The sequence below is a fragment of the Triticum aestivum genome, chromosome 3D (assembly GCF_018294505.1).
Source record: "Triticum aestivum cultivar Chinese Spring chromosome 3D, IWGSC CS RefSeq v2.1, whole genome shotgun sequence".
In the NCBI taxonomy this organism is placed as follows: Eukaryota; Viridiplantae; Streptophyta; class Magnoliopsida; order Poales; family Poaceae; genus Triticum; species Triticum aestivum.
Genome location: NC_057802.1, coordinates 418,294,618 through 418,314,941, shown reverse-complemented (window position 1 = coordinate 418,314,941; position 20,324 = coordinate 418,294,618). Strand labels below are relative to the sequence as shown.

General features: G+C 49.7%; 1 protein-coding gene across 1 annotated transcript; it reads left to right on the top strand.

Moving 5' to 3' along the window:
* Positions 1–14,568: 14,568 nt before the first annotated feature.
* Positions 14,569–19,207, top strand: LOC123079282 (probable xyloglucan glycosyltransferase 1). The gene is made up of 5 exons (XM_044502018.1): positions 14,569–15,828; positions 16,627–16,935; positions 17,036–17,326; positions 17,423–17,536; positions 18,186–19,207. Exons 1-5 carry the CDS (start codon positions 15,067–15,069, stop codon positions 18,822–18,824), a joined length of 2,115 nt encoding a protein of 704 aa, XP_044357953.1. The 5' UTR covers positions 14,569–15,066; the 3' UTR covers positions 18,825–19,207.
* Positions 19,208–20,324: the final 1,117 nt, after the last annotated feature.

Sequence of the window (20,324 nt, the reverse complement as noted above, 5' to 3'; positions counted from 1 at the left end):
TTCCTTTGCAGTAGAACCACTCAATTTCAGGCTCTGGTCCAGCTTTGGGCTTCTTCACGGGAGTGACAACTTGCTTGCCATTCTACAAGAAGTTCCCTTTCTTTCCCTTTGCCCTTTTCTTGAAACTAGTGATCTTGTCAATCATCAACACTTGATGTTCTTTCTTGATTTCTACCCTCATCGATTTCAGCATCACGAAGAGCTCGGGAATTTTTTTCGTCATCCCTTGCATACTATAGTTCATAATGAAGTTCTACTAACTTGGTGATGGTGACTAGAGAACTCTGTCAATCACTATCTTATCTGGAAGATTAACTCCCACTTGATTCAAGCGATTGTAGTACCCAGACAATCTGAGCACATGCTCACTGCTTGAGCAATTCTCCTCCATCTTTTAGCAATAGAACTTGTTGGAGACTTCATATCTCTCAACTCGGGTATTTGCTTGAAATATTAACTTCAACTCCTGGAACATCTCGTATGGTCCATGATGTTCAAAACGTCTTTGAAGTCCCGATTCTAAGCCATTAAGCATGGCGCACTAAACTATCAAGTAGTCATCATATTGAGCTAGCCAAACGTTCATAACGTCTGCATCTGCTCCTGCAATAGGTCTGTCACCTAGCGGTGCATCAAGGACATAATTTTTCTATGCAGCAATGAGGATAATCCTCAGATCACGGATCCAATCCGCATATTCAACATATTTTTCTCTAGGAACATATCAAAAATAATAAACGAGGAGCAACATCGCGAGCTATTGATCTACAACATAGTTATGCAAATACTATCAGGACTAAGTTCATGACAAATTTAAGTTCAATTAATCATATTACTTAAGAACTCCCACTTAGATAGACATCCCTCTAATCCTCTAAGTGATCACATGATCCATATCAACTAAACCATGTCCGATCATCACGTGAGATGGAGTAGTATCAATGGTGAACATCACTATGTTGATTATATCTACTATATGATTCACGCTCGATCTTTCGATCTCAGTGTTCCGAGGCCATATCAGCATATGCTAGGCTCGTCAAGTTTAACCCGAGTATTCCGCGTTTGCAACTGTTTTGCACCCGTTGTATTTGAACGTAGAGCCTATCACACCCGATCATCACGTGGTGTCTCAGCACGAAGACCTTTCGCAACGGTGCATACTCAGGAAGAACACTTATACCTTGAAATTTAGTGAGAGATCATCTTATAATGCTACCGTCGATCTAAGCAAAATAAGATGTATAAAAGATAAACACCACATGCAATCAATATAAGTGATACGATATGGCCATCATCATCTTGTGCTTGTGATCTCCATCTCCGAAGCACCATCATGATCACCATCGTCACCGGCGCGACACCTTAATCTCCATCGTAGCATCATTGTCGTCTCGCCAACTATTGCTTCTATGACTATCGCTACCGCTTAGTGATAAAGTAAAGCAATTTACAGGGCGATTGCATTGCATACAATAAAGGGACAACCATATGGCTCCAGCCAGTTGCCGATAACTCGGTTACAAAACATGATCATCTCATACAATAAAATATGGCATCATGTCTTGACCATATCACATCACAACATGCCCTGCAAAAACAAGTTAGACGTCCTCTACTTTGTTATTGCAAGTTTTACGTGGCTGCTACGGGCTGAGCAAGAACGGTTCTTACCTACGCATCAGAACCACAATGATAGTTCGTCAAGTTAGTGCTATTTTAACCTTCTCAAGGACCGGGCGTAGCCACACTCGGTTCAACTAAAGTTGGAGAAACTGACACCCGCCAGCCACCTGTGTGCAAAGCACGTCGGTAGAACCAGTCTCGCGTAAGCGTACGCGTAATGTCGGTCCGGGCCGCTTCATCCAACAATACCGCCGAACCAAAGTATGACATGCTGGTAAGCAGTATGACTTGTATCGCCCACAACTCACTTGTGTTCTACTCGTGCATATAACATCTACGCATAAAACCTGGCTCGGATACCACTGTTGGGGAACGTAGTAATTTCAAAAAATTTCCTACGCACACACAGGATCATGGTGATGCATAGCAACGAGAGGGAGAGTATGTCCACGTACCCTCGTAGATCGAAAGCGGAAGTGTTAGCACAACACGGTTGATGTAGTCGTACGTCTTCACGATCCGACCGATCCAAGTACCGAACGTACGGCACCTCCGAGTCCAGCACACGTTCAGCTCGATGACGTCCCGCGAACTCCGATCCAGAAGAGCTTCACGGGAGAGTTCCGTCAGCACGACGGCGTGGTGACGGTGATGATGTTGCTACCGACGCAGGGCTTCGCCTAAGCACCGCTACGATATGACCGAGGTGGAATATAGTGTAGGGGGGCACTGCACACGGCTGGAATAGATCAACAGATCAATTTGTGTGTCCATGGAGTGCCCCTGCCCCCGTATATAAAGGAAGGAGGGAGAGGCCGGCCCTAGAGGGGGCGCGCCAAGTGTGGGGAGTCCTACTAGGACTCCCAAGTCCTGGTGGGATTCCCCTTTCCTTTCCGGAGTAGGAGAGAAGGAAAGAGGGGGAGAGGGAGAAGGAAAAGAGGGCTGCACCCCTTGTCCAATTCGGACCAGAGGGGGGGCGCGCGCCTCCTTCCTTTTGGCCTCTCTCCTCTATTCCCGTATGGCCCAATAAGGCCCAATACTTCTCCCGGTGAAATCCCGTAACTCCCCGGTACTCCGAAAATACCCGAATCACTCGGAACCTTTTCGATGTCCGAATATAGTCTTCCAATATATCGATCTTTACGTCTCGACCATTTCGAGACTCCTCGTCATGTCCCCGATCTCATCCGGGACTCCAAACTACCTTCGGTACATCAAATTACATAACTCATAATACAAATCGTCATCGAACTTTAAGCGTGCGGACCCTACGGGTTCGAGAACTATGTAGACATGACCGAGACACTTCTCCGGTCAATAACCAATATCGGAACCTGGATGCTCATATTGGCTCCCACATATTCTACGAAGATTTTTATCGGTCAAACCGCATAACAACATACGTTGTTCCCTTTGTCATCGGTGTGTTACTTGCCCGAGATTCGATCGTCGGTATATTCAATACCTAGTTCAATCTCGTTACCGGCAAGTCTCTTTACTCGTTGCGTAACACATCATCCCGCAACTAACTCATTAGTCACAATGCTTGCAAGGCTTATAGTGATGTGTATTATCGAGTGGGCCCAGAGATACCTCTCCGACAATCGGAGTGACAAATCCTAATCTCGAAATACGCCAACCCAACAAGTACCTTTGGAGACACCTGTAGAGCACCTTTATAATCACCCAGTTACGTTGTGACGTTTGGTAGCACACAAAGTGTTCCTCCGGTAAACGGGAGTTGCATAATCTCATAGTCATAGGAACATGTATAAGTCATGAAGAAAGCAATAGCAGAATACTAAACGATCAAGTGCTAAGCTAACGGAATGGGTCAAGTCAATCACATCATTCTCCTAATGATGTGATCCCGTTAATCAAATGACAACTTATGTCTATGGCTAGGAAACATAACCATCTTTGATGAACGAGCTTGTCAAGTAGAGGCATACTAGTGACACTCTGTTTGTCTATGTATTCACACATGTATTATGTTTCGGGTTAATACAATTCTAGCATGAATAATAAACATTTATCATGATATAAGGAAATAAATAATAACTTTATTATTGCCTCTAGGGCATATTTCCTTCAACATCTGCATCCTCCTCTCCTCCAGCTTCAGGTACGCGACGATCTTGGGGAACGTCGGGTTGGTGATGAGAGGGATGTTGGAGGCGGCGTTCCCGAAGTCGTCGTTCAGGACGGCGATGAGGGTGCTGAGAAGAAGCTCGTCGGAGACCTTCTCACCGAGGTCACGGAGCTCGTCAACAAGCTTCTTGAGGCGCATGCAATAATCGTCAATAGACGAGTCGAGCTGCTGGCATCCAAAACACTCGCCGTGCAAGAAAACCTTGCGTTGGAGCGCGTTGACGGTGAAGAGGCCGTTGAGCTTGGTTCTAACGGCGTGAGCGTCATTGTCGGCGGAGACCACCGTGTGGAAGAGGTCCTTCGAGATGGTGGTGTAGAACCAACAGATGAGAGTAGCGTCGATGGTCGTCCACTCCTCATCGTCCTCCATGAAGCGGGAATCCACGGAGCCATCGATGTGATCCCGGAGGTTGTACTCACGGAACACAAGGGAGAAGTACGTCTTCCAGGCATAGTAGGTGGAGGAGAGATGATCGAGAACGACGGGAACCCGAGCGAGGATGTTGAGATCGCGGATGACGACGGGGTCGGGACCGTCGAACGGGTTGGTGCGGCGGCTGCGGGTGGTGCCGGAGGAACCGGGGGAGGCCATGAGTCCGGGAGGGGACGGTGCGGTGGCACGCGGGGAAGTGGCGTGGCTAAGGGGTGGCGGCGCGGCTTGGGGCGGCGCGGCGGGATGCGGGCGGAAGCGTGGGCGGCGGCGCGACGGGTTGCAGCGGCGGCGGCGGCGGCAAGGGTTAGGGTTAGGATCGTAGGTATGATACCATGTTGAAAATGAGAATTTTGGCAATGCTTCACGATGTATTGATCGGTGCATAGCTCACGTATATATGGAGTACAAAGTGGGCCACAACCTCAACTATACAAAGACTAGGAGGTAGGCCGGGTTATATAATATACATGCACAAAAACAAAACATATGTTCAACCCAAGGCACAGTCGCTGCAGTACCTTGGCGAGCACATCTGAATCTTATGCATGCCTTGCCTTGTCTGGTTGGCGACCGATGCGGCAGAGCAGAGCATGGCACCGATGCGATGCGTGTGCTCTGCAATCTCTGAGATGCCGCATCTGCATCTGCCCTCACTGCCTGATCTACAAAGGATCGGCATTATGATCAGCTCTAATCCCGTCCAAAAAAAAGAATGATTAGCTCGGCTCCGATCTGGTTGCATGCCCTGCGTGGGCATATAATTTTGTAGCACGAACGGATTAGCATTTAGCAGCGCGATCTGCCATAATTTGGTCACTGTATCAGACACTACAATTAACACGGCTCCACGTGGTCTCGGATGCACGGCCCCATCTTACAGCCAGGGACGTACTCGTACTGAACCGCAGCGTAGGGGATGAGCCTGCAAATCCTCGTCGTATTTCGTCCCGGCCAAGCTGGCGTAGAACTGTAGTAGATGTACTCGTACGGGGATCCATACCATGCCGATTGGGCTCCAAGGTTGCCTCTTGCCTGCGTCTGATCTAGCAATGGCCCCAACTTGAGACATCAGCAGACAAAATTACAGACGTCCCAGCTCACTGGCTGGATCGACGAAAGATGCTTCATTTGGAAATGCAACCTAGTAGGAGTCAAGTTATGCAGGGGGGGCAACTAGCGCGATCTGTCCTTCTCTTGTGCAATCCATGGAGTCAAGTCGAATGGATGATGATGCTCATATAGTTATGAACAAATTCTGAACAAGTTTGACAACACAGACAAAGTATTCATACTCTAGTACTCCCTCCGTTCCAAAATATAGTGCTTCCTCTATCCCCGTGCTTTAACTTTGACCAAAAATTTAACAAACAAGACCGATTGCGGCGGGAGCAAAAGTTATACCAGTGAATTCGTATTCAAAAGAAGTTTTCAATTATATAACTTTTTCTCCCGCCGCAATCGGTCTTGTTGGCTAAATTTATGGTCAAAGTTAGACCTCGGGAAGCGTGGGCGCACTATATTTTGGAATGGGGGGAGTAGTAAGTTGTTGAATTTTGTGAGGGAGAAGTTGTTTACAAACTTTAAAAGCGGTTGATTACACATATTTCACCTTGTATGAACAAAAATTCACCGTCAGATTGGGGTAAAGCTTGTTTTTTTTAAAGTTAAACATTGCCGATCACCTTAAAACCCGTTTTTTTAAGTTAACACAGACGGACATTTGAGGTATAGGGTTTGATGGCTAGCTCCCGTATGATGTCCGCGGAGGCGTCCAGACGCGGTCGGATAGTGTGGATAGCTTTGGAGATGCCCCATAAGTGTCTAAGTTTCCCGACCATTTCTTTCTGTCTTTTTGATGACTGGGATGTGTGTCTAAGTGTCCTTTTCCCGGTTTTGCTTCCTGAAATTGCGTTGTCCAGAAAAAGAAGGAAAAGGATACACATCCATATGCTTTGACTCACATAGTTTTTAGACAAAAGGCTAATACAGCACATCTTTCTAAATAGAGAAGCAAACAGTTTGACTCACAATGTAGCATAATGCACCGACATGCATGTTCCTTCTCCCCTCTCTATTTATGTTATTGAATTGCTTCAGAAGAATACAGCTTTCTTTGTGTTCAGAAAGCTAATTTAGCAGGTTTTGTCATTTGAGTTGCACAGTTGGATGACACAGCAGCAGCTCTACTTTTCCAAAGCAGTAACTGAATTGATTATTATTAAGTGTAAGCTGTCCCTCCTTTGATCCCAACCATGGTCTCCTCTGCATTACAAAATTGACAGGGAGGAGGCCTGGTCCCTCTGCCTGCCTGCAGCCTACAACATGGAAGCCCATACTACACTCCCAGCCGCTCTGCCAAGTGAACTATCTAGGCCGTGTTTTTTGCACATATCCTACCAACCGAACATGGTCACACGCGACGCATCTCCGTGTTAACTCCTTGAACGTGTAATCAATCATGTGCCATCATGCAATCTCCAATCAAGCCAAGTGGGCATTCATGCAATCCCCCAGATCTAATCTCCTCCTCGGTTCATTTCCCTTTCCCCCTCTCTCTCTCTCTCTCTCTCTCTCCTGAATAATTTTGCTGCGATGGAACAAGGGACCGGACGGACAGATCCTTTTGCTTGATCTTGTTTTGTTTCGATTGCATCTCTTGACCCTCATATTATTATCTTTTTGTTTCTGTTCGGACCAGACCTCGCAAACTAATTATATATAGCCGATGCCGTTTTTCTAGTTATGAAAATTAAGCAGTGGGCGTTTTCCGTTGCCTGGACCAACTCCGGCTTTCTGCATGGGTTGCTTTTGGGTCAAACGTTTGCAATGTTTTCTGGAAGAGCTTGATAAATCTTACTTACTCTGGATTGGTCTCTTTGCAGTGCAGATGCAGATGGATTGAAGTTGGCAAAATCACATTCTGAAACGTGAAGCTTGCGTGCAGATTACAGTAAGAAAAGCTCCTAAGCTGAATTTCACAAGAAAAAAACGCAACTCCTAAACCACCGATCAATCGTGGATATAAAAAAGAGAGACCAAATGTAAATATTACACCCGAGATAACCAGAAGTTCAACAAGTTTTTTGAATTCAGCGATCCAAATTAAATGACACTAATCAGAACCGGCACAAGTCTTCCAACACGTACACCCCTTGAGCTTCATCCAACAGTATATGTGTGTCAGTGGCCTGCCTTCAGTCCTGTAGTACATCTCGGCAGAGCGTGCAGTCTATACACCGTGTAGCGGTTGTTTCGCGCATGAAACGAACCATGAACGCGCTGCCAAAAGATCGAACCTTTGAGTTCGTGCCTAGAAAGTCCGCATATACGACCAACCACGCATCGCACAGTAATTCACCCACCTTTGCCGAGTACCCCGCCATCATGCTTACACTACAAAACAACAAGAAGTTCAACAAAAATAGCCGAATGACATTTGACCCAACACTTGTCGGGCGTGGTGTGCATCATGGACGTCATCAGCGGGGGAGGTTTCCTGACTGCGGAGGGATCCTGGGCGGACGCCAGCGTAGTCTAAGGAGGGCAGGTGTGGGATGGGGGCTTCAAACGTCCTACGATGCATGCACGGCGGCTAGAGAGTAACAATGGTGGTGTAAGACGAGAAGGATGCAGATGCAAAGCAAGGGGGAGTAGGGGCGGAATGAAAAAAATTGGACCCGGAGGGGGATTTGAGTGGGCGGGGGTGGGAGGGGGAGTAGGGACATGACGGCGGTATGGACTCCCGCAAAGCCCCCCTCCAGTTTGCCTCCGGTTTACGAAAAACAAATGTTCGGACTAGCCCGAGAACATACGAGGTACTGTGTTGATTGCAAAACATGTCCCGACTTCTCGGCCTGGGCAGATGTGGACAGTTTAAGAGTCCGCGTTGGAGATACGCTAAGTTTCACCAAGTAAACAGATACGCCATCTGTTTCATAATATAAGATCGTTTTTCAAGCTATGCTAGCTTGAAAAATGATCCTATATTGCCGGACGGAAGGAGTAATTCCCTTGAAAGAAATGGGAGTGGAAGTACAGTGCAGTACATCGAACTAACGAATGTTTGGTGTACGTACAATACAACACATACACGCAGCGGACCAACGTAGAAGACAAGAAGGCAAGACCAGGCAGAAAGTGGTGGCTAGGCTTTGAATTGAATCCGCCTGCAATTTTGCTGGCCTGCTCGCGTCCGTTTTATGCGATGCAACCCCCCAACCAATAATGCTGCCGTAAACCGGGCGATCCACCGTTCATTCATTGCCGCTTATCCCTCGCACCCAACAAACAAATTGCTACAGCAGTGCTGGTGGTCGTAGTGCGTCTCGGCGCCGTCGATCTCCTCCACGTACGACGACCCATGGATCCACCCATCCCCCAGGAGAGAGAGAGAGAGAGAGAGAGGAGGGGCTCGGGCCGGGTGTCCCCGGCGCCTCATATCCGGCACGTGAAGCGGCAATCATGACGGTGATGATTCATGCGTATGCCCCCACTTTACCCAGACTGCCCTCCGAACGCAACAAGCGACACGGCGACCGACAGAGCCGGAGGCACACACGGAGAAGAGAAGGATCAGCTAGCCGAGCCAGGCCGCAGCGTGCACCACGCCGCCACCGCTCCCGCTGGCCGCTGCTGTAAAAAGCCGTGAGAGAGAGAGAGAGAGAGCGCACGGTAGAGGAATGAGGCGCAGACGGAAGGGACAGGCCGGGCGGGGAGGTGCGCCGCTGCCGGTGGCAGGAGGGGCAGCCAGCAACGGACGGAGCACGAAGCTGCACCAGCAGAACCGCCAGGACGTCCGTCCGTCGTGAAAGCGCAGAGGTGGCATCTCCAACGCGCACCGTCGACAAGGCCAACAAATGACGACCCTCGAATGGTCCAGCCGTGTCTGTTAAGGCCGCCCAACCCGCAGGAGCAAACGGACTATTGTCCGTTTTTTGCCCGCCGTGCCATGGAGTGGCTGAGTACCGGACCGCACAGCCCCAGCAACGCCCCGAGGCTGCATGCAGGTATTGACAAATACACCAACGGCTGTCGTCCGGACTCGGTGATGGTCCAAAGGCTCGTCGGTGCACTGTTGCCGTTCATAAAGTGCGAAAACTGTCCACGGAAGGTCTTGCACCGCGTGTCTACAACGCCGGAACATCCCTATTCGTTAAGTGCAAAAATGATGGGGTATGTGCTAGTTTAGCTTCGGTTGTGCTCCCGGATTCGGCTCGTTTTGCTTACACTCAAATATTTATTATGTAGGATGGATGCAATTTTTGGTATTGGGAAGAAGAACACACGCAATTTAATAGATATTCGTGCACTTGTTGCTAGAGTAGAGGCTAGAGATGAGACTAGATGCGAAGATGCAACATCTATTTTAGACTCGAAGAAGAAAGAACCATGCAAGATCGAGACTCCGCAGATCAACAATGAATGCATTGAGAAGGCACTAATCCAACTTACGGGAGCAGTTATGAAAGTTGGATATCTTCTAAAATGTCTTCTTGTGATTCTTATTTTTTTTAGTCTTACCATTCTAGTCAAAATTTGGTCATGTACTCCAATGTATAAAAAAATCGATAACGAAAATAATAAGAAATGTGTTGCAAAAAAATGTATGCGGACAAGATGCGGCCGCGCGTTGGACGCACAACTGGCACATCCACAAATCGGGACGAACGTGATCCCATTGCCACCCCAAACAGACAAAAAGCGGACGAAACGGACGCCCGTTTGGGGTCATGCGTTGGAGTTGGCCTAACCGTCTGGACTGAGCGGTCCAAACGTAGTTTACCATCTAACATGCTTCGCGCATCATTAGATGTCTGAAATCCCACTATCCGGATAAAAGTCAGGGAAGGCTTTACGGGCATCCGAATCGCTGCCACATATGTGTCTGACAACCTCGGTCCCACCCAAAAACCCTCACCCCCTCCCGCGCAACGCAACTCCACACCTCACACCGCATTCATACCGGTTCAGAATAGACATGGTCGTTCACTGAAGCCGTCATTGAAGTGGCACCGCCCGCATGGTCTCCACGTCTGTTCAATGCCGGAGAGACTTGACCGGACAAGATGCGATGACTCTCTACTCATTCAAACCGGCTTTCCATTCGTCTGTCTGCCGATATTAAACAGGCGTGGCCGTTCGAGAGACCCACTCATGCGCCCACATTGAAATAGCCCGCTGCTTGGCCTGGCCAACTCCTGCTGTTTATACGTGGCCATACCCGACATGATCATACCACACCACCTCCGCTTTGATCCTACTCCATGCACCATCTCCGCTATGGCCGCGAGCTGTAGAGTAATGTGGGAGAGCCTCTCGACGAAGCAAAAGCAGGAGTTGGCTGGCATTGCGGCCGACTGGTAGGCTCACCATGCGGATCGAATAGAGCAAGGCTTGTCGGCGAGCTCACCGAAGGTCAACGGCGACGATGAGACGATGGACGAGGCGCCTCACAACGAGCCGGTGCCATCGCCCCTTCCAGACCATGCCGGCTTCAGCTTGGAGCAGGTGCGGGCATACTTCAACGCCGTAATGACGAAAGTGCAGCAGGCGCAGCCGATGTCAACGTTTTAGCAGGCGTAGGAGGACCAACACCACAAACTCCGACTCCTTGATGAGCACCGGCTCGCGAAGGGACAAATCATCAGCGAGCGGGCCAACGACAGATGATGCTGTCACAGCCATGGTTGCCGAAAATCCGGGCATCCCGGATGAGCAGCGGGCGCTGTACCAATCCACGCGCAGCGCCTCATGACATCTGTCGCTAGCGATGGCGACTGCACATCCTGTGGGCGAAGAGGATGCCCTGTTCGCGAAGATCAATGCGGATGTGTACGATGAGGAGGCGCAGGCGCATGACGCCGCCACCTCCACGTCGATTGTGCCGCTCGCGCGGTTCTCGCTCGGCCGCAACGACCACGAGGCTGGTCCGTCCAGACGACAAGACTCTGGCGACGAAGCGTATAAGGTGGACACGACCACTTTTGGTATCTCACTTAGGCCGTGTTCCACGTCCTATTCTTCCCCTCCCGTAACTTGCTGAACATGGGGAAGACAGGACATGATACACAGATGCCTCCACGGCTGGCGAAGATTTAGACTAGGTTAAAAAAATGTTGTCCGTTTCCGTTTAGTTAAAATATATAAAAAATGTAATAAAATTGTTTTGATTGTAATGAAAATCATCCGGTATGTTCAAATTCTCTTTGAAATATGTTTGGGCACGGTCAGATGCCCGACTCACATCCACAGTCCCAAATTACTTATCGCATGAATGGATAAAATAGATGTATCTAAAACGAAAATACATCTAGATACATTGATTTTGCGTGAAAAGTAATTTGAGACATAGGGAGCAAATTACCCAACCCCCATTCAAAAAAAAAGGTACCCAACCCCAACCGAACCGGACCGGACCGGTGGATGAATGGATGGATGGGGGTGGACGGACGTGTGGGCCGGGCTGGGGCTGGGGCTGGGGGTCGCCACCGACACCATCCTGGCTCCACGCAAGGAATCATCTCATCAGCCCCGCACCTCACGTGTCCCGTTGCACTCACTGCCCCTTCCAGCTTACAACTAACTACAGTAAGCTCTTGTCAAGTTACCCATGCTTCTTCTACTAACTGTACTATGCTAATGAGCCAAGCAAGGGGTTGGATGGAAGCGTCGTCCCGCTGCCATTTGCAGATCCCGAGGACAAGGACACCACGGTTTCCACGTTAACTAAGGCAAACTCCACCGCGCGACCCCATCCGGCCCCGTCCGTGGGGTAAAACGGACGAATAACGCGGCCCAACGCGCGGCCTTAAACGGACAAATGTCCGGATTCCGTCCGTTTTTGACTCATCCCAGCCCAAAGTTGCGCTCGGTTTGGGGTGAAACGGATGCGTGCGGACGGCCGCGACGCACGCCCTTGTCCCCCCGTGGCCCGCCTGTCGGGGACTCTAGCAGTCCCTCCGCTCCGAACGCTTCGACCCTCTCTCTCCTGCCCCGCCCCGTCGCCGGCGCTGCAGCTATTCTCCGGCCGCCTCCTCACCGCGCAGTCCTCGGCCGTCCATACCAAACCACGTCTCGACATGGCCGTCACCACGCCCGCGCTTTCGCTGTAGTTTTGGCCGTCGATCGGAGGAGGTTTGGCCATCGCCGTCTTTGCCGGTGGCAGAGGGGACACGACCGCCGGCGACGTACCACGGCGGCCGCGACAGCTTCCGACGAGAGCTCCAGAGCGGCCAGTAGCCGGCCGGCAACCACCCCTGCTGCGTCGAGGTGATCATCGCGGCCTCTTCGCCACCACGACGGCAAGGTGTTCGACATTTTGCCCACGAAGGTATGGACAGTGGAGACGAGTTTTTCTTCCATCACTTCCTTTGTTCATCGGACGATCCGTCGTGGGATGATGAAGATCTTGTGGTGGCTGCACTGGTCGTTCACGACCACATTCAACGGCAGCTTCCTCGGTACAGAGGGTCAGTCCCTGGCCGTGCTCCCAACCTGAACCGCAACAGGGAGAGTGGCCACGCCCTGCTCTATGCCGATTACTTTTCCAACACCCCGCTCTTCAAGCCGGATAAATTCCGTCGCCGTTTTCGAATGGCAAGGCATGTGTTCAATCGTATCCGAGAGGGAGTGGTTGCTCATGACCCATACTTTGAGTGCAAGACGGATGCCCTTGGCAAGCTTGGATTCTCTTCTTACCAGAAATGCACCGCGGCCGTCCGCATGCTTGCGTATGGAATTCCAGGCGATCTGGTGGATGAGTACGTGCGTATGAGTGTGACAACATGTTTGATGTCAATGTATAAGTTCTGTCAGGCTATGATCGAGGTGTTTGGCCTAGAGTACTTGAGGCAGCCAACTGCTGCTGATACAGAGAGATTGTTGGCGACCAACGCAGCTAGAGGCTTTCCAGGCATGCTTGGCAGCATAGATTGTATGCACTGGGAGTGGAAGGACTGTCCATTTGCTTGGCAGGGCCAATACAAGGGGCATGTCAACGAGTGCACTGTCATATTAGAAGCGGTGGCTTCGCAAGATCTTTGGATATGGCATTCTTTCTTCGGCATGGCAGGTTCTCACAATGATATCAACGTGCTGCAGCGTTCTCCTGTCTTCGCAAGGCTTGCAGAAGGCCAGTCCCGACCTGTCAACTTTGAGATCAACGGCCACCAGTACAACAAGGGATACTATCTAGCTGATGGTATATATCCTCAGTGGTCAACTTTTGTGAAGACAATCTCGAAGCCCCAAGGTGAGAAGAGAAAGAGATTTGCCCAAATGCAAGAGAGTGCTAGAAAGGATGTGGAACGTGCTTTTGGTGTGCTTCAATCCCGATGGGGCATCGTTCGGTACCCTGCACTGTCATGGGATGAAAGGAAGCTTTGGGAGGTGATGACTGCTTGTGTGATCATGCACAACATGATCGTCGAGGACGAGCGTGATCACAGTATCTTCGACCAAGGATTTGATTATCAAGGTGACAATGTTGAGCCCCTGCACCAAGAACCGGCCACGTTTGATCTCCAATTCCATCGTGAGCTGCGTGATTGGCACACTCATGTGAATCTTCAAAATGACTTGGTTGAGCACGTGTGGGGTCATATTGGCAACCGATAGATGTATTGGTTCAGTTTATGTTCATTCAAGACAATTTCGATTTGGTTGTAAAACTATTTTTATTAGAGACAATTTCGATTGGGTTGTAAAACTATTTTAATTTTAAAACAATTAATATTTGGATGTGCAAACTTGTTTTCATATGAAAATATGGGCATTTTAGGCCCTGGCGGACGGGATGGGGCAAACGGATGCGGCCGTGCACTGGGCGCACGACCACCGCATCCCAGGACAGGCCCGGACACGACCCCATCGCCCTACCCAAAGGGACAGAATCTGGCCAAAGCGGACGTCCGTTTGGGGTCGTGCGGTGGAGTTGGCCTAATCAATCTCGCCGCTGCTTTGCAACCGAAGTGGGGATTATTATACCAACTTCATGTTAACAGTACGTTAATCGAGCTGATGAACGGGCCCAGCGTTGGGCAGGGAGTGAGAGGTATTCACTTCGTCCGTGAATAAATGTACATTTAGATTTTATTCTAAATCCGAGTTTTAAAACTTTGGTCAACTTTGTAAAAAAAAAGCAACATTTATGGCACTGAATTAGTAACATTAGATTCGCTTTGAAATGTACTTTTGTAATATATCAAGTTGATGTCATATATGATTACTCTTTTATATAAAATTGATCAAAATTATAAATCTTTGACTTATCGCAAAGATAGAAGTACATTATTCATGGAGGGAGTGAGAGCTACTAGCTGCTTAAAAGCCGTCCTCCACTCCTACTCACTCTGGTGAGGTCTCCAGCTGGAACCAGGGGCCAAAGGGAGCTCTGAATTTTCTTCTCTTTTCTACGGAGGTGGCGGTGGCGGTCGCGCTCGGCTCGCGGCGGTGTGGTAATCATAGGGGAGGGGTGTGTATGTATAAAGGCCCGGCTTGTCCCGAGCTGAGCCGAGGGGAAGTTGGATTGGATCCCCCGCCCTGCCCCGCCGCGACGTGGTGAGCTGCTGAGCTGAGCTGTTTCCTCCTTCTTCCTCCCCTCACTGCCCCAGTCCTCTCCCTGCTGCTGCGCCTCAATCTACGCTACGCTCCGTGCGTGCGTGGGATCCTGCTGCTGTCTGCCTGCCATCCATCCCCGTCCTTCCTCCTGCCATTTCCTTCTAGCCCCTGTCTCTTCTTGCGTCTTGGCGTCCACCTCCAGCTCCAGCCTAGCCTCAGGGTGTGTGTGTTGATGAGGAGGTGAGGGGGGTCACAGCTACAGCCAGCAAGGGGGCGGCATCTGGGGTCCGGGGCCGGCAATGGCGCCGTGGTGGGGGCAGGAGGCGCGGGGAGGGGTGTCCGGCGGCGTGACGGGGACGCCCGTGGTGGTCAAGATGCAGACCCCGGACTGGGCCATCTCCGAGGTGCCGCCGCCGGGGTCGCCCGCCGCGGGGGGCAAGGACGGCCGCGGCAAGAACGCGCGCCAGATCACCTGGGTGCTGCTCCTCAAGGCGCACCGCGCCGCGGGGAAGCTCACGGGGGCCGCCACCGCCGCGCTCTCCGTGGCGGCGGCCGCGCGCAGGCGGGTGGCGGCGGGCCGGACAGACTCCGACGCCGACAACGCGCCGCCGGGGCTGGGGGGCAGCCCCGCGCTGCGCACCAGGCTCTACGGCTTCATCCGCGCCTCCCTCCTCCTCTCCGTGCTCCTCCTCGCCGCCGACGTCGCCGCGCACGCCCAGGGCTGGCACCTCGCCGCGCTCCCCGACCTGGAGGCCGTCGAGGGCCTCTTCGCCGCCGGCTACGCGGCCTGGATGCGCGCCCGCGCCGCCTACCTTGGCCCGGCCCTGCAGTTCCTCACCAACGCCTGCGTCGTGCTCTTCATGATCCAGAGCGCCGACCGCCTCATCCTCTGCCTCGGCTGCTTCTGGATCAAGCTCAGGGGGATCAGGCCCGTGCCCAACGCCGCCGCCGCCGCCGGCAACGGCAACGGCAAGGGCTCGGACGACGTCGAGGCCGGCGCCCAGGAGGAGGGGGACTTCCCCATGGTGCTCGTCCAGATTCCAATGTGCAACGAGAAGGAGGTGAGCTGCAGAAAATACAAAACGAATTTCCACTTCTTTGCCTGCCATTTTTTCTGTGCCTGAAGGTGAAATCTAGGTCGCGGCCTGGGATTGGGCGTCGGGCGCCATGGCCGGCCGCCGCATTGGTGGTCGCAGACATCGAAAGATTCGGATTTGAGCTGCAATCCCGGGACCGAAAATTAACGGGTGGATAAGAGCCATAGTAGGATGGATAGTTGAGATTGGGTTATCTTGGTTGCAGTGCCAGTAACGCAAAATATTGGCCCCTATCACTTTGGGGACTGGAGTGTTGCTTGCAAGTTGGGACTGAAACGGTTTCTCTTGTTTTTTGACCAAAGCTCCTAGTAGTTGGTTAACGTGATGGCTACTACTACTGAGTGTTGGGTGTTGTCATCATGAACTGTTTGGTTGAAGATTCGATTCCGGAGTGGAGTATTTGGGCCAAAGAGTTCCATTTTTGGGGATGGGGTGCTCGAGTGTTTCTAAAGCACATCCCAGTTATGCTTGTCTAGTTCTACAACTTCTTTTCTACCCCAAGACACATTTAGCCGCCGCCGTCAATTCAATTCATTTAGACGCTGCTGTTGATTGAGGATGGCGCAATACGGCGTTATAGTTTTGCTTGTTTAATGATGCTTTTTAATGTTTCACACCCCTAAATTATTGTTCGAGTAGAGGACTAGAGGGCTTGATTTTAGACAATCCTGAATCAGGGAAAATATCGACTGATCTGTGCAATTATGATTAATTTTGAATCAAATTTTAGCTCATTCCTTTGATTTGTATGCGTGTTTGCAGGTGTATCAGCAATCCATTGGAGCTGTCTGCAACCTGGACTGGCCGAGATCGAATTTCTTGGTGCAGGTGCTCGATGATTCTGACGATGCTGCGACTTCAGCTCTTATCAGAGAGGAGGTTGAGAAATGGCAACGGGAGGGTGTCCGGGTATTGTACCGGCACCGGGTGATCCGTGACGGCTACAAGGCTGGAAATCTCAAGTCTGCCATGAACTGCAGCTACGTGAAAGACTATGAGTTTGTTGTTATCTTTGATGCTGATTTCCAGCCACAAGAAGACTTCCTGAAGCTAACTGTGCCCCATTTCAAGGTATAGCTGAAATTTACACATTCTTGCGGTGCATTCTTATCTAATGGTGATGACCCCATGGAAGTTCTATCATCTGACTATCCGCGTGTGCGACTTGCAGGGCAAAGAGGATGTTGGACTAGTTCAGGCAAGGTGGTCTTTTGTAAACAAGGATGAGAACTTGTTAACTAGGCTGCAAAACATAAATCTGTGCTTCCACTTCGAGGTGGAACAGCAGGTTAATGGGGCATTCCTCAACTTTTTTGGGTTCAACGGAACCGCGGGAGTGTGGAGAATTAAGGCACTCGAGGACTCTGGAGGATGGATGGAGAGAACGACAGTTGAAGACATGGATATTGCTGTCCGTGCACATCTAAAGGGATGGAAGTTTCTATATCTTAACGATGTTGAGGTACTTGAATCATGCCTCTTATGGTTTATGACTTTTCTGTAGGTATTCAAACCTTTACTGATCATTCAAACTCTGCTACACGAATTTTCCTTTCAGTGCCAGTGTGAATTGCCGGAGTCATATGAAGCATACAGAAAACAGCAACATCGATGGCATTCTGGTCCTATGCAGCTGTTTAGACTCTGCTTTGTGGACATTATCAAATCAAAGGTATGAACGTAGGCATATTGGCATATTTTGAAATATGAGTTTTGTTTTTCGGGGAAAATACGAGTTTAACTGCATTATATAGAGCACACCCTTCAAAATTTAGTTCTATTTTAAGTATACTTTGTTTAGGTTTGTCCTTTTCTTGCGGTTGACAAGATTTTAGCTGCATTCAGCTGGATAACGAAGTACAATTTGATTAGTACGACAAGTCACATCAGCAGGATGAATATTTAAAAGGTTGATTATTTCCCAGGAAGCACAAGTAGGATGTATGTTTGCAAGTTTTCATGACTAAATTATACAGTTATATAAACTTTGTTTCTATTTTGATCATATAATTAGATTTACATTTTGACTCACTCGCTTTGATAAATTCCCTTCTTACCAAGGGTCATCATTTATGTATTGCCTCCTCACATTTTGCAAACTGTAATGAAGTTTATTTGGTCAAATATAGCAGTACTATCAAATCTGGGGCAAACTCTATTAGTCTGGAAATAAACCGGTCATGTGTGGTTTGTACAAATGCAAAAAATTCGTTTTGATCAGCATCTTTACAATTGATGATCACCCTTAATTTTCAAATTTTAGCCCCATATACATGTCCCACTGAATGTCATTACTCACCTGTTACCTACCTCTGTTGCAGATTGGCTTCTGGAAGAAATTCAACCTGATATTCCTTTTCTTTCTCCTCCGAAAACTGATTCTGCCCTTCTATTCGTTCACTCTCTTCTGCGTCATACTTCCAATGACAATGTTTGCTCCTGAAGCAGAGCTACCCGCTTGGGTGGTGTGCTACATTCCAGCAACCATGTCCTTGCTCAACATCCTCCCAGCCCCAAAGTCCTTCCCATTCATCGTTCCCTACCTCCTGTTTGAGAACACCATGTCGGTGACCAAGTTCAACGCCATGATCTCCGGCCTGTTCCAGCTCGGGAGCGCCTATGAGTGGGTCGTCACCAAGAAATCGGGCCGTTCTTCGGAGGGCGATCTCGTCGCCCTCGTCGAGAACGAGAAGCAATCCAAGCAGCTGAGAGTAGGGTCCGCGCCCAACCTCGACTCCCTCGCAGCAAAGGAGGAATTGTACCCGAAAGCGGAACCCAAACCCAAAAAGAAGAAACATAATAGGTTATACAGGAAAGAGCTAGCATTGTCCTTCCTCCTCTTGACAGCAGCAGCTCGCAGCTTGCTCTCGGTTCAGGGCATACATTTCTACTTCCTTCTGTTCCAGGGGGTCTCGTTCTTGGTCGTCGGGCTCGACCTCATCGGCGAGCAGGTCGAGTGATGATGATAGGATACTACAGCAAGCAAGCAGTATAACGGGGGTTTTCTCTTTTTTTCATTTGATGAAGCGCGTGGAATGTGCCATTTGAAGCATCACCGAACGCGAGAGGGCTCTGGCTGATGATCATCAGAGAGGCTGAAAATGGAATGTTGGGGTTGTAGATATATGGCTTGGGACTCGGCCTGTGAGGTCCCAATTCTTTTGTAAGAATCGATCGATCGGTCTTCGGTGGATAACTAGATTGGGTTAATTCTCTTCTTCTTGACAGTTTACCTTCAAATGGAGTGATACTGTTGTTGTTGTTGTTGTTGTTGTTGTTGTTGTTGTTGTTATCTGTGTAATGTACTTTTGGAATGCATAGTGAGTGATACTTGTTCTGGGTACACCAACCACACCATGGATTGGAATGCTTCTGCTTCTGTGTACTTTGAGGAAGGATTACACGCGAAATGTGTATGGTTTGGCTACTACTTTTGGGCTTTTGGCTTGTGATGGTAGCCGACGGTGCCCTGTTTGGTTTTGGTCACTGTCGATGAGAGGACGATTAGGGCCTAAGTTCGGGGGCTTTGCTCCGTGTGTCTGCAAGCAGTCCATGTGGCCGCGAATAGGAAATTTGCTGTGTGTGATTGTCCTCGGCGATGGACTGTTGTTGCTGTTATGCTGTCGCCTTCGTTCGGCACTTGCATTTTAGTACTGCCGCGCTGCGCTGCTTTGGCGGAGCGGAGCAGTTCGGCAACGAGAAATACTATACGTGTACAACAGCTGCTCGGGTTACTGTCTGCCGGCAAAGTGAAGGGAAGGTGGGTAACATGCACGCACGCCAATCGCCTATACACCCAGACCCGCACACAGTCTGTCTGTCTCCTCGGCTATCTATCTACTATGCCTGATCTCTGCTCTGTTCCACGGCTATCCATCATCGTGGATGCAGATAATTTTCTCTACACTCGATCAAAATTTGTAAAAACTTTACGGATTTTAACTACTACCTCCGTTCCTAAATATAAGTTTTTTAGAAATTTCAATATAAACTACACACAGAGTAAAAGAACTTATATTTAGAAACGCAGGGAGTAGTTTCTATATATTCAATGAAGCGTGACTAGTTATGATGTAGCTAGCTCCAGTTTTGGACCTGAAACGGGCTTGTCTAGCTAGCTAGTTTCCACGGCATGCCCGGATCTAGCTATGCGGTCATCATAGCCTATACATAATCAAACAAGGAGCACACTTGTTCCACATGATCAACGACAGATCGATGGAGGGGGCCTTCAATTTGTCACATCAAGGGGTCCTTCGCTATTTTACTTTAGGGAAAACCACGCCACGGCGCATCGACCGGACGCATGTCTACGGGAGACGGCGACGGTCTAACCGCCGACCGACAGGCCCTGGAAGCAATGCACGGCCGACATTGTACTACTCTACGCCGTGTAACACGAGCACTTGTGCAGAAGAACAAACAAGTAAACCGGAGGTATCGTGACGCTGTACGTGTCT